General features: G+C 49.4%; 1 protein-coding gene across 2 annotated transcripts in view; it reads left to right on the forward strand.

Moving 5' to 3' along the window:
* The first annotated feature begins 310 nt into the window (after window positions 1–310).
* The window catches only part of LOC137341262 (caskin-2-like), a 235,154-nt gene continuing 221,351 nt past the window's right edge, over window positions 311–14,113 (forward strand). For both annotated transcript variants that reach the window (XM_068004363.1, XM_068004364.1), the window contains exons 1-2: window positions 311–611; window positions 2,824–3,398. In XM_068004363.1, coding sequence (XP_067860464.1) covers window positions 3,305–3,398 — 94 coding nt within the window. In that variant the 5' untranslated portion in view covers window positions 311–611; window positions 2,824–3,304. The remainder of the gene's footprint in view (window positions 612–2,823; window positions 3,399–14,113) is intronic.

The following is a 14,113-nucleotide window of genomic DNA, read 5'->3' on the forward strand; positions in this document are numbered from 1 at the left end:
TTATTGCCTCTATGATTTTTCTCCAGGATTGATCGCAGCAGCGACCTGGAGATTAGTCTTTAATTACTGGAGACTCCAGGGCAATCCTGGAGGGTTGGTAACCCTAACACACACACACACATACTAGGCAATGCAAATATATTTACAAATGCACTTTATTTACACAATTAAAGGTACAAAAATACAGTGCGCCCAGTGAGAGTGTGTACATTGCCTGTCTCTTTAAATGGATGGTTGTGTGATTGACAGGAGCTCGGCCCAATGCGGCTGGGGAGGACAGACATCCATTGGTGACGGGGGTGGGGTGGGAATTCCGGCTGCTTTCTGCCTGTCCAGGTGACAATGTGGGAGAGTTCAGAGTGAAACTCATCAGTGAGCTGGAGCTGGGCACTTGAACCAGTGGGTGGTGTGGGGGCAATAAAGCTGCCAGCTACCGAGAGGGACCTGACCGCGGGGCTCCCTGCTGCTCTCACCCGGCTCCTGGTGAAGTTTAGTGGGCTTGGATTTGTTCTCTCTGTTGGTTGAGGGTTTTTTTTTTGTTGTTAAGCCGGGGGAGCGTGTCGTTGTGCAGCCGGGAGTGGTGCCACGGACCCAGCTCCTGCCGGCTCTCGGTGAGTTTGCTGGGTTTACGATGTTAAACTCAGCCGCAAGTTGCCCTTCAGTCTGGCGGCTCGGCTCTTTCTCGTCCCGGGTTACAATGTGTCGCTTTGTTGTAACTACTTTTCATTGAACTCTTTCTCCGAGTCCGGGCGCTCTCTCTCTCTCGCTCTCTCCTCCCGGGGCTTCCACCCGGGTCCGGTTCCCATCCAAACCTTTCTCCCAGGTCTGACCCGGGACTAGTCTCCCTCCACCCGGGACTGGTCTCCTCCTCTTCCCCCCCCCCCCCCCCCAGAGTTAGGTCCAGTCGCCGTCCTCTGGCTCTGATCCGGGTTCAGTCTCCTCCTCCTTCCCGGGAGAGTCCCTGCAGTGTAACCTCACCGCTTTACCTGGTGCGGCCCGGATCGCCTGCCTGGTCCCGGAGCAATATCGGGCGGGACCGACTGCTGCGGCCACATCTCCCGGGTTATTTTCACTCGTTGCCCCCCCCCCCCCGCCGCCCCCGGGTCGGGTACACCAGTCGGCGGTACTCAGGGAGAGGGACCCTCGGGCTCTCCCCCCCCCCCCCCCCCGCCTGAACCTGTTCCACTATAGCGGGGTCTGAAATGGGGGAACTTCTTCCGGAACTCAGGAAAGTTTGGAGGATCCCCAATTGAAATTCTTGGGGCCAGAGTCCCACTAACTGATTGGACCGGGGATGATAGGGGCCGTGCCCTGGGCAGCGGTTACCTTTGGCGCGGGGGATTACCAGTGATGGTACTCCTTGAGGTGGGGGGTTACCAGAGATGGCACTCCTTGAGGGGGGGGGGGGTTTACCAGAGATGGCACTCCTTGAGGGGGGGGGGTTTACCAGAGATGGCACTCCTTGAGGTGGGGGGTTACCAGAGATGGCACTCCTTGAGGTGGGGGGTTTACCAGAGATGGCACTCCTTGAGGTGGGGGGTTACCAGAGATGGCGCTCCTTGAGGGGGGGGATTTACCAGAGATGGCACTCCTTGAGGGGGGGGATTTACCAGAGATGGCACTCCTTGAGGGGGGGGGGGTTTACCAGAGATGGCACTCCTTGAGGTGGGGGGTTACCAGAGATGGCACTCCTTGAGGGGGGGGATTTACCAGAGATGGCACTCCTTGAGGGGGGGGGGTTTACCAGAGATGGCACTCCTTGAGGTGGGGGGTTACCAGAGATGGCGCTCCTTGAGGGGGGGGATTTACCAGAGATGGCACTCCTTGAGGGGGGGGGGGTTTACCAGAGATGGCACTCCTTGAGGTGGGGGGGTTACCAGAGATGGCGCTCCTTGAGGGGGGGGATTTACCAGAGATGGCACTCCTTGAGGGGGGGGGGTTTACCAGAGATGGCACTCCTTGAGGTGGGGGGTTTACCAGAGATGGCACTCCTTGAGGTGGGGGGGTTACCAGAGATGGCACTCCTTGAGGGGGGGGGGTTTACCAGAGATGGCACTCCTTGAGGTGGGGGGGGGTTACCAGAGATGGCACTCCTTGAGGGGGGGGGGTTTACCAGAGATGGCACTCCTTGAGGTGGGGGGGTTACCAGAGATGGCACTCCTTGAGGGGGGGGGGTTACCAGAGATGGCACTCCTTGAGGGGGGGGGGTTACCAGAGATGCCACTCCTTGAGGTGGGGGGTTACCAGAGATGGCACTCCCTGAGGGGGGGGGGGGTTACCAGAGATGGCACTCCTTGAGGGGGGGGATTACCAGAGATGGCACTCCTTGAGGTGGGGGGGGGATTACCAGAGATGGTACTCCTTGGAGCTCTGATCTTTCTTGGGTCCATAGTAGGGGAGTGACCAGCGTTGGCAGCCCTTGGAGCTGGGTTGGAATTGGAACGGGCGCTGGGGCAGTGGTTGGCGATATTAACACCCTCGCTTATTGTTAGAATCAGCAGGCTTGCCGCCCTCACCCAGGGACTGTATGTAGCCCAGGACCTGCAGATACACTCGTAGTCAAATTACCAACTTCTTTGCATCCACCGATGGTAACTAGCGTGCCTGTCGGCGCCTGTGACGACCAGACATTGCTGTCGGGACTCTCCAGCCCTGAAGATATACTGGCAGGTTTTATTATTGGCAGTTTTGTGTCTGTCATTTGATTCGAAATATGAAATCGGTTTAATTCATCTCCGCCCAGCCCCAGATTATTAGGTGCGCGGTGTCCCAGTCACTGAATTTATTCGTGTGTGTGTTTTCTCTCTCGCCTTCATTCCTCAGGCTCCACTCTGTCTGGGGCTGTTTGGAGGGTCGGTGGGTGAAACATCACCGCCTGGATTCGGCTGGGAGAGCGAGAGAGAGAGAGAAACCGAGTGGAAGAGGAAGAGGAAGATTGGCAAACCCCGGCAGAAGGAGCGATCCAGCTCCGACACACACACTTTCGTGAGACGAGGGAATATTTATCAACACAGAAAGGAGCAGAGTTCAAACGTGTACTTGACCTGCAATTGACCGGAGTGTGAAATTGACTGGAAACAAATTTGATCAGTTTTACTTTTTGAGGGAGATCTTTCATCCTCTCCAGCTCTCTGGGAAGGGTTTTTTTATTTAAAAAATCTACACATGTACTAATAACTTTAGCTGTCTAATACGGTGGATCTCGAGTCAAAACAATGTAACGAATGTGAAAAAAAAATGAAGGAGTAAAGGAGGGGCTGATTTCCCATGTGTGAACAGTAACACGCACACTGAGGATCTAAATATGGGGAAGGAGCAGGAGCTGGTGCAGGCGGTGAAGAGCGGCGATATGTCGGCTGCACAGAAGTTGGTGACCAAGATCAAGGCTTCAAAAAACAGTGAGTAATCTGATACCCTTTTTTTGCAGGGCAGCCAAAGTCTGCAAGTCTGGTCTTTGAAGCGTTTCTTTTTGTTGTTTTGTTATGTTTACTGCAGGCATTTTTTTTTTGGAGAATGTGCTTTTGAACTTGGTACAGTGGTGAATTAGAAAGACTGGTGTTTTTAAAAGAATAAACGTTTACTGTATGTGGCTTTGTTGCGTGTGGACTAAGGTTTTAATTGAAGAGGTGCACACAGGTATTGATGAGAGTCCCAAGACTCGTTATACGGTTCAGGGACAGTAACACGGCGGAATCGCATTTGCCGACTGTTATACGTCGCGCCTGATATTCCGTTCCATTGCAGTCAACGGGATTGAATATCGGACGGAGCATATAACGGGCGGCCGATGCGATACCGCCCGTTTTGAGTGCCCAATATCATCCTCACCATCTGCAAACACCGCTCACCCCTTTTTTATTTCCTGCTGCAATCAGTCCGAAGCAGGTCACTGGGAAGAGCTTCGCACTTCCCACCCCTCATCTGATAGTCACTCCTGGGACCTCCGGAAAGTCCTGGATGCTGTTGGAGATACGGAGATTGTCCCCCACCCATTACGGGGGGAGACATGGAAAGCGGTTTCGCGTCGTTGTACTAGTTTCGGGGAAAGCAGTTTTGCTTGTTTTTATTTGTTAAATAAACCTGCTCAATTGTGTTCAACTTTTAAAATGAGATCTAGAAATGCAATGCTCTGCTCACTCCTCAAACGATGAGACCAATACTATGAAGGCACAGAATCAGCCCAGTAGCTAAAAGCAATTAAGAGACAAGGTTTAACTAGTTCATTTATCTTGGATACATAACCAAAAGCTTACCTAGATCTCAAGGCTAGGATAGATACACTTGAAGGTATGGAGAGATGGGACTTGCTGATGGGAGTGGTCCTAGATACAAGAGTCAAAATACTCTAGGGTTAGAACAACAACTTGCATTTATATAGCGCCTTTAACGTAGTAAGAGGTCCCAAGGTGCTTCATAGGCGTAATCAGACAAAATTTGACCCAGAGCCACATAGCTTGGTCAAAGAGGTAGGTTTTAAGGAGTGACTTAAAGGACGAGAGGGAGGCGGAGAGGCTTAGGGAGGGAATTCCAGAGCTTAGGCAGCTGAAGGCATGGCCGCCAATGGTGGAGCGATGAAAATCGGGGATGCGCAAGGGGCCAGAATTGGAGGAGTGCAGAGTTCTCGGAGGTTGTGGGTTGGAGGAAGTTACAGAGATAGGGCCGAGGCCATGGAGGGATTTGAACATGAGGATGAGAATTTTAAAATCGAGGCATTGCCAGACCGGGAGGATGGAAAGACCAAACTTTAGTTCAGTGATGCTGTATTGATCTGCGTCACACATTTTCATTCCCTCCCTCACCAATTTGCATTCTGCGTCAAACAGCAGCCAGAAAATTTAGTGGCAAACAGAGCCTTTTATATTGGTCTTTTGATTCAGATTCCATTTTCAATAGACCGGCGGCAGACTACTGGGCCCAGGTGTAACCTGAGTCTTCAAATCTGCTGCGGTTCCACAGGAACTGGATTTAACAGAATTCCTTAAACCCACCTCTTTGATCTGGTTTCTTTCACCTCTCCCGATGTTTCCTTCTGTCTCCCGATATCTCCTTTTTGTCTGATTACGCTTCTGTGAAGGGCCTTGGGACGTTTATCTACATTAAAGGCACTGTATAAATGCGATATATTGTTATAAATGCCAGGAGCCGGCTCCCATTTTCGGTTGAACAGCCGGGACCTGGTTCACAGAAACTGGGCTCTTGGAATCCAAATTGGAAGGACGCTAATAGAAAAAGGAGTTTTATTTCTAACTGTAGCCAGTGTGCATTTGGTGTCGGCTGAAGTTTATTTTTTTTATATAAAAACCATTTGAGAGAATGAGTGACATCCAAGTATCTCCTTTCAGCCAATCCCCTCAATGCATGGCACCTTTTACGACCCAAAGCGCTTTACAGCCAATGAAATACTTTGGAAATGTGGTCACAGTTGTAATGTAGGGAAGCCATGTGACATTCAGTCCAGCTGTGGTGGAACAGTTTACAGTAAGTCTACTCCAGCCCCAGTGTATTCGGGCAGCTTTCAGCACACGAACAGCTGTACCAATAACTCACAGTGGCTGTCCCACGGGAGATGCTCCGAGTTATAGTGCAAAGGACCTGCAACTTGTAACGCCTACGGCTGTCAGGATGCTTGGTTTACCGTATTAAAGGCTTCCTGGAATCCAAGCTGCTTGCTTTTAGTGCATCAGCCGTGGCTTAGTTGGTAGCACTCTCGCCTCTGAGTCTGAAGGTAGTGGGTTTGAACCCCACTCCAGAGACTTGAGTACAAAATCAAGGCTGACACTCTCAGTACAGTACTGAGGGAGTGCTGCACTGTCAGAGGTGCTGTCTTTTGGATGAGATGTTAAACCGAGGCCATCCAACAGTGCAGCACTCTCTCAGTATTGTACTGGAGAATCAGTCTGGATTTTGTGCTCAAGTCTCTGGAGTGGGACTTGAACCCACAACCTTCTGACTCAGAGACGAGAGTGTTGCCACTGAGCCATGGGTGTCAGTTTGATAACTGTCGCAGGTTCTACGCCAAGACTCAAGACATGGAAAGTTTTATAGAACATCAATCTTGCTGTCGTCACGTGAGAGAAAGTTTGATATATTTTCAGAAATGGTAAGTTCATCGGGGCAGATTCCCCCGTTCCTGCATATCGGGTCACCCAGGCTCAGCGAAAGTCTGAAAATCAGACGGACTCCCTCACCAGCCTGCGTTGCCCGTGCCCCCCCCCCCCCCCACAAAACCTGATTTTCCTCAACCCAGGTGATTAACAGGAACAGGAAAATCAGCCTCATTGTGCCCAAATGACACAGTGGATTGGACCCTGGATCCCAATCCAGCCCACACTGACTGGATGAAGGTTCATACCTGAAAAAAGGGGGCTGTCTGACCCGCCGAGAGTTTTCAGTTCTCCTGCACCTGCCGTATTTTTGCGTTTTGCTCAGGTCTGCCAGTCTTCCAAATGGGCAGGTATCCAGTGTGAAAGGCAAAAGACTTTGGACCCCTTGGGCAGCCAATGGATCCTTCCCCCTTCCACCTCCCCTCTCTGTTTTATATAAACACTATCTGCTGGCTCGATGCAGGAACACGTTGCTGTGAGGTGGCATCCGCCTAACCAGATGATCTGCAGCTTGCTGTTTCTGTTTGACTTGTCAGCTTGAAGTAACAGTAACCCACAGCTGCTGCTCCTGTGTCCCTCCTGCTCCGGCTGTGGAACGTGATCTCACCATCAACAACGGCTTGGTCGATGCTGGCCTGAATGCCAAGAGTGCCTGATATAAAGGACGTGATGCAAGAGGGAAAGTATCTGCGAGTATGGCTGAGCGAATAGCCGATGAGTAATGAAGTCATGAGGGGAGATGTTTGTTGTATCAGGTTACCTTTTGCTCTCAATGCCCACAGATTTTTAACTGAAAATAATTTTGATTCGTCTCTTTTGTAGCTGATGATTTTTTGGTATCCTCCTGGATGGTTCAGTGGGAGTATGTACGGCTAGTGCTCTGCATTAGCTGATCTCAGTAGGGATGGTGCCAGAGGTGCATCAGCTGACCTCAGTGCTCCTGGGTTGGTTTCAAATCCCTCCATGGCCTCACCCCTCCCTATCTCGGTAACTCCTACAACCCTCAGAGAACCCTGCGTTCCTCCAATTCTGGCCTCTTGTACATTCCCCACTTCCTACACCCCACCATTGGCGGCCGGGCCTTCAGCTGTCTAGGCCCCTAAGCTCTGGAAACTTCTCCCTAAACTTCTCTACCCCTCTTTTCTCCTTTAAGACACTCCTTAAAGCCTAACTCTCTGACCAAGCTTTTGGTCACCTGTCCTAATATCTCTATGTGGCTCGGTGTCAAATTTTGTCTGATTACGCTCCTGTGAAACACCTTGGGACGTTTTTACTACGTTAAAGATCCTATATAAATGCAACTTGTTATTGTTGGGAGGAGGGTTCCCATTCCTGATTGTTACCCAGTGATCATTGCTGGAAAGTGTGGATATTGTACCAGGACAAGATTGTGCTGTGATGCCCCTCACAGCTGAGCAGCCTGTTGTAATGTGCCTGTGTTTTACTGTGGTCCAGAATCTTGCACTCACCTCAGAGCGAAGGTGAATTCCTTGCTCTGCCGATGCTTTTAAAGGGACTGTAAATCCTGAGTGAAAGGGAGGAACTTTGAGACTGATTCTAGAACACAAGAATAGGAGTGGGCCATTCAGCTGCTCAGGCCTGTTCCACCATTCAGTTAGATCATGGCTGATCTGTACCTCAATTCTATTTCCCCACCATAACTCCATATCCCTTGATACCCTTACCCCACAAAAATCTATCAATCTCACTTTTGAAAGCTCCAAAGACCCCAGCATCCACAGCCTTTTGGGGGGAGTTTTCCAGATTCCTGCTACCCTTTTATGTGAAAAAGTGCTTGCTGATTTCGCTCCTGAATGGCCTGGCTCTAATGTTAAGATTATGCCCCCTTGTTCTTGATTCCTCCACCAGAGGAAATAGTTTCTCTGTATCTCGCCTATCGAATGTCTTAATCATTTTAAACACCTCAATCAGATCACCTCTCTATCTCCTATACTCGAGAGAATACAAGCCTAGTCTATGCAACCTGTCCTTGTAATTTAACCCTTTTAGCTCAAGTACCATTCTGGTGAATCTGCGCTGCACCCCCTCCAAGGCCAATCTATCCTTCCTGAGGTGCAGTTCCCAAAAGTGAACACAGAACTCCAGATGGGGTCTAATGAAGTCTCTGTGCAACTGAAGCATAACTTCCTCCCCATTGCAATCCAGCCCCATAAAAGTACGAGGAATCTTCACCTCCCTTGTTCAGTCACTTTTGAATGCCTCTCTTAGGTTTTACTGATCAGTAAAACCTATTAACAGCATCTTGCCTTTGATGTGTGCCAGGACCGAATTTTATACAGGCAAAAATGAGCGCAATGCTGCGTCTGCATTGCAGGACTGAAGCCAGCACTAGCCATGCTGCCAAATAAAAGACACAGTGCAATAACGTACCACCTTACAGGGGGCGGGGGTGGAGTCCTGTGGTGCCCAGCGGAGCAGAGCAACAATATATATGGCTGTTGTGATTTCTGTCCCTGGGCCCCACCTGTTTTTACTGACTCAGCAATGTTTTTTTAAAAAAAGATCATTCTAGGCATTCACCGGCCATGAGGGGAAAGCCTGTGGCCAGAAAAGGCGTGCTGATTGACCAACTGTGCTCTGAAATCAAACCGCGGGGTAAACGGGTGGGATTGGCGGGGGGGGGCCAAAGTACCAGCAGCCAACACAAACGTTGGGACTCCTACGAGAAGCAGTGCTGTGCAATATGACTTGGGACGTTTTACTGCGTTAAAGGCGCTATAGAAATGCAAGTTGTTGTTGAAAGTGCACGGGTGTGAGCTTTGGGTGTGAACGGGCCCCATTTGGCCATGATTTGCATCCCCTCCACCCCCCCCCCTCCCCCCCACAAGATGCTTACGCTCGTCGCAGCGTTCAGGGGAGGCGAAGTGAGTCTAACTGGAGACGAAAAATGTATGTCTTTATATTCTTTCCGTTAAAATATTTTATTCCGTACGTAATGTGAATTAAGAAATTCAGCTTCATAAATTTAGCGGCTGCAGTTTGCCCAGTATTTGGATAGTTTTAACGAGGCACTTTCTGCATCTAAATCTTTCCAAGCAGGCAAGAGCTAAATGTCTCCCAAGTTTCCATTCCAACCTCTGCTGTGTCTGACTAATTAGTACTGAGAGCGCAAGCTGTTAATACACAGACCACAGCAACCACAAGCCTCTCAGACGCAACCGATCTGACAAACCTCATTACATCTGGTGGTTTCAAGCCCCTGCCCAGGACTAGGAGACTCGGGGAGTACCTTAACCCTTGTGTTATCCTCAACTCTCCACTCTTGTCTCTTCCCATTGGGCTCACACTGTCTCATCTCTGGCAACTTTCTCTCTTCTGCTGAAATTGCTGCCTCTCACTGGAGTGAAGTTCCACGGGCATCTGATGCCCTTTTGGTACCTCAGCTATGGTCATGTGAGCCGACACTGTGAGTGGGACAGTACAGTCAAACCTGATCACGTCCTCGCCCAGTGTATACGCGCACATATACACACACAGACATATACATACACTTTCCGGCATGGATCACTGGACAGCACTGAGGAACAAGAATCCTGTCTGATTTCTGCCACTGCAGCTTGGGGTGCTGAGGTCCATTGTAACCACCCTAGTTGAGAACAGCTAACTTTACACAGACTGGGATTTGAATCCGGAAACCTGTTCTGTGAGCTCAGTTTACACGCAGCCTTTGTTAAATAAAGCGTCTGCGAAAAGTGAACTCCTCATACTGAAGGGAGAATTTGCCTCCACCTGGAAAAGACAAGGGTCACACTTCCCCTGCTAGTGGGAATAGTACGAGGAGGAAGGCCTTGAGCTGTCATAAGACAATAGCCCCTCAGGGTGTCTGTGTAGTCTGGACGGATACTGATTGTTATGGGGCTTAGCTTGTCCCTGATGTATTACTGTACTTATTGTACTAATTAGAAATTCTGACAGAGACAAGAAAGGAGTGCGCGGTGTCAGGGAGGTAGGATGTGGGTTGCCGGGGCTAGCTTTCGTGTCCCCACCTCCCCGGCTGCCTCTCGTCTCCCGGCCCCCCCCCCCCCCCCCCCATCTCCTGTGTAGCTCTTGTGTGGCTCTTACCAGCTGGTCACATAACAGGACTGAGTGCTTGTTGCCTATCTGATCTCTTGGCTGGCTTGACCATTATAGAGGAAGGGAGACCTAAATAAATTCAAATAACACAGGAGACGGTGTCGCTGGACTCATTAAACAGCCGACTAGGCCACAAGCTCATTACTCACCTGAGTCGAACTCTGCCGAAGATGGCTGATTATCTCGATGATTGATAATTGTTCAGTGGTGCTCAGCCCTGATTAAACACTTGCATCTGTTGCCAGGGTGACTGGTTATTGGCATGTAAATCTCTGCATGGGCGTAAATCCTGTGCGAGCCTGGCAGCGAGTGGCTAGCACGCTGGCTGGTATCAAGTCGTCTCATGGGCAAGCCCAGCGTTGCATAGTGGAATAATTTAAGCAGCTCTTCGGGCAGGAGTTGATGTAAGAATGTGTGACTCGGAGAGTGGTATTTTGGAAAATTCTAATGAAATAGAAGGACCCCTGAGTATTGTTTTGCAAGTCTAACTAATCTACCAGCCAGTTGTTATGATCTGGAATGCACTGTCTGAAAGGGCGGTGGAAGCAGGTTTTGTAATAACTTTCAAAAGGGAATTGGATAAATACTTTAAGGGGAGGAAAGAGCAGAGGAGTGGGACTAATTGGATAGCTCTGTCAAAGAGCCGGCACAGGCACGTTGGGCCGAATGGCCTCCTTCTGTGCTGTAAGATTCTATGGGACTCCAGTTTATATAAACGAGAGTTTAAAGTAAGTCTCCTCTGAGGTAACGGTACTTTAAAAAAATAAACAAATTACTGGAAAGATCACGATCCAGCTTTAATAACGCATTTGTGTGTTTTCTGTGCTCATCAAAGCGAGGGATGTCTGAGCTGGGAAATCGAACCCTTTCCCTCCGTGTCGAAACTCAACAAATGATTTCAATTATCATCAGTAATGTCCCCTCCTGTTTGCTGGTCTCTTAATTACTGTCTTGCAAGCAAGAAAATGGAGACTGAAGGGATTTTAGATTTGTTTATCCGTCCCACTGTCGTTGGGTGCTCCTTTGGAAAAAGCCCTGGTGAGTCCCAGGGCTTCGGAGGTCTCTGTCACATGACCTTGCCTGCCGTTGAGTACTGTTGGACTTTCTTGGCCTGTTTTTAAAAGAAAATCATTGCACCTTTTGAGGAGGAAAGCATCGCTCGTTGTGGAGTCTGGTGTAAGTTGTGCAGTGCTGCTCTGATGTCAGCATCTTAGTGTTATTAGTCGAACTCCTCTCCTTGCTGATTCACTGCCCTCTGCTCCTCCCCTCAGGGTGTTGACTCCGTGGGCACTGGGTGTCTTCTGGTAAAGTACCAAACTGACCATTCCGTTCTACACATTGAGTCTCGACAGGAAGTGTCGGCAGGCTATTTGAGCACACCGAGTATCAGAATCAAGTCCAATTGCTGTCCTCACCCACTGCCCACACACAACGCACTATCGGGGGTCACTGGAGAGGAGCGGGAACTCTGATTTTTTTTTTTCCCCTTCCTCCCCCACAAAACAATGGGCGATGCCTGCAATTGCAGCATTTGCATTGCTGTCCCAGCTGCTCCCTTGGTTCAGTTACTCACTGGATAAACTTGCCCAGCCATCATGGGAGACCCTGTCCGAACTCTCTACACCAGGGTGAATTACTAGAGGGGACAGCTCTGTCACTGCTGATGGGATAAATTTACGAGCATCGCACAGGAAGTGTATTGACGGAATATTGAAGTGTTTTGGCGTAAGTGCGATTTTGCTGTGGTTTTACACTAAATAAACCCAGTGGCAACTCTGATTGTGTCGTGTATTGATCAACTTTCGAAAATCGATTTCTTTGTAAAGTAGCACATTGGGGGTGGGAGGGAATTTTTCCAACAGCAACAATTTGGGGTCCTAAAGTTCTGGGACCAGTACGAGGATGGAAGGGGGTCCTAAAAGATGAGAGAAAATAATCCCCAAACATGAGGAGAATGGAAGAGTGTATTTGTAAAAATGAAATCCATCTGTTGGCATGGACTGATCCAGGGGTACAGTTCGATAAGTAGCGGCCGTCCTCTGGGATCTCCCTGAAGTGGCCATTCATCATTCTCAGCCCTGATCGCGTGTGTCAGCAGGATATTTGAACTTCGGAGGCATCGCAGCTGTCCCCTGTTCACCAAAGATGCGCTTTTCAGCTGGGATCACTGGACCGCAATCAGGAGTGGGAACCTTGGTCGCTTCCTCCCCACACACCAAAACCAGCTACCGCCTGACCAAGATCAAACTAATCGGCACAGCTCGGTGATGGAAGCTGAGACTTCGCTGGTCTGTGTCACTCAGTACCGCACTGGCATGAGTCACAGTCGTGGTTTCACAGGTTGGAATTAGGAAGTGAACATGAGTTAGACGGTTGTGGATTCAAGCCCCATTCAAAGACTTGAGCACAAAATCTAGGCTGACACCTCAGTGAAGTACTGAGGGAGTGCTGCACGGTCAGAGGTGTCGTCTTTCGGATGATAAGTTGACCGGGGCCTTGTCTGCCCTTTAGGATGAATGTAAAAGGACCCTTGGCACTGTTTCGAAGATGGGCAGTGGTGTTCTCCCTGGTGCCCTGGCCAATATTTATCCCTCAATCAACATCACTTTTAAGAAAAAACCCAGGTTATCTAATCATTTATCTCATTGCTGTTTGTGAGATCTTGCTGCGTGCAGATTGGCTGCCATGTTTCCCAAATTACAACAGTGACTACACTTCAAAAAGTACTTAATTGGATGTAAAGCATTTTGGGATGTCCTGGGGTTGTGAAAGTCCCTATATGAATGAAAAGCTTTCTTTTTAGCAGAAGTGAAAACCCAAGCATTATATTGTGTTTCAGTTGCCCTCTGGAAATGTGCGAGGGAGCAGAACATAGGAACAGGTATAGACCATTCAGCTCCTGGAGCCTGTTCCGCCATTCAGTGAGATCATGGCTGATCTGTTAGCTCAACTTCATTTACCTGCCTTTAATCCCTATCCCTGAAGGTTTACAATTGCAGTGTTTGTTTTAATGGGTTCCAGGTGGCACTGAATACTGTCAATATTTGGGCAGGTGCCCTGTGGTTGAAGAGCTGTTGAGAGTGATCTTTGCTGACTGAGTCTCGAGTGTCGACTCTTCAGAGACACGCTTGCAGTAGTTTCTGATGTGTCCTAATTGCCGGTTGATGTTGCTTGTTACTTGTTAATGAGCAGGTTTGCCGAGCGCACATTACCCTGCTAATGAGAGAGGGTGACATCAACCTGACACAAGTTCAGGAATTCAGCCCAAACCCCCGAAATTAGCTCATTTTGGTCCAGGCAGTGAACTGGACACAGCAGAAGGTTCTAGGGTTGACTCCCAGTTTGTGCTAAGTAGCAAGTCTCTTCAGAACCACCGAATTAGGGGAGGGGAAAATCAGCCAGGGTTCCTGATTGCAAGCCAATGACACCTTTTATAAGGACAGCATTGGGCTCCCCACTCCGCTCTCGAATAGCCTGCTGACCCCGAGACTAGCCTCACGCAAGATTGGTGGCCGCTTGAGGGGAGGTATCACGGGGCCTTGGAACCGAACCCCTGGGAGGACCAATGCTTTCGAGAGAGAGAAGGGGAGTAAATTGGCAGAAACTGTTACCGCTGGCAGGAGGGTCGGTAACCAGGGGACACAGATTTAAGATAATTGGCAAAAGAACCAGAAGGGAGATGAGGAGAAATTTATTTATGCAGCGAGTTGTTATGATCTGGAATTCACTGCCTGAAAGTGTGGTGGGAGCAGATTCAATAATAACTTTCAAAAGGGAATTGGATTTATAATTGAAAAGGAGAAATTTGCAGGGCTATGGTTAAAGAGCAGGGGAGAGAGGAACTAATTCAATTCTTTCAAAGAGCCGGCACAGGCATGATGGGCTGTATGACCTCCTTCTGTGCTGTATGGTTC

The sequence above is a fragment of the Heptranchias perlo genome, chromosome 23 (assembly GCF_035084215.1).
Source record: "Heptranchias perlo isolate sHepPer1 chromosome 23, sHepPer1.hap1, whole genome shotgun sequence".
Lineage (NCBI taxonomy): Eukaryota > Metazoa > Chordata > Chondrichthyes > Hexanchiformes > Hexanchidae > Heptranchias > Heptranchias perlo.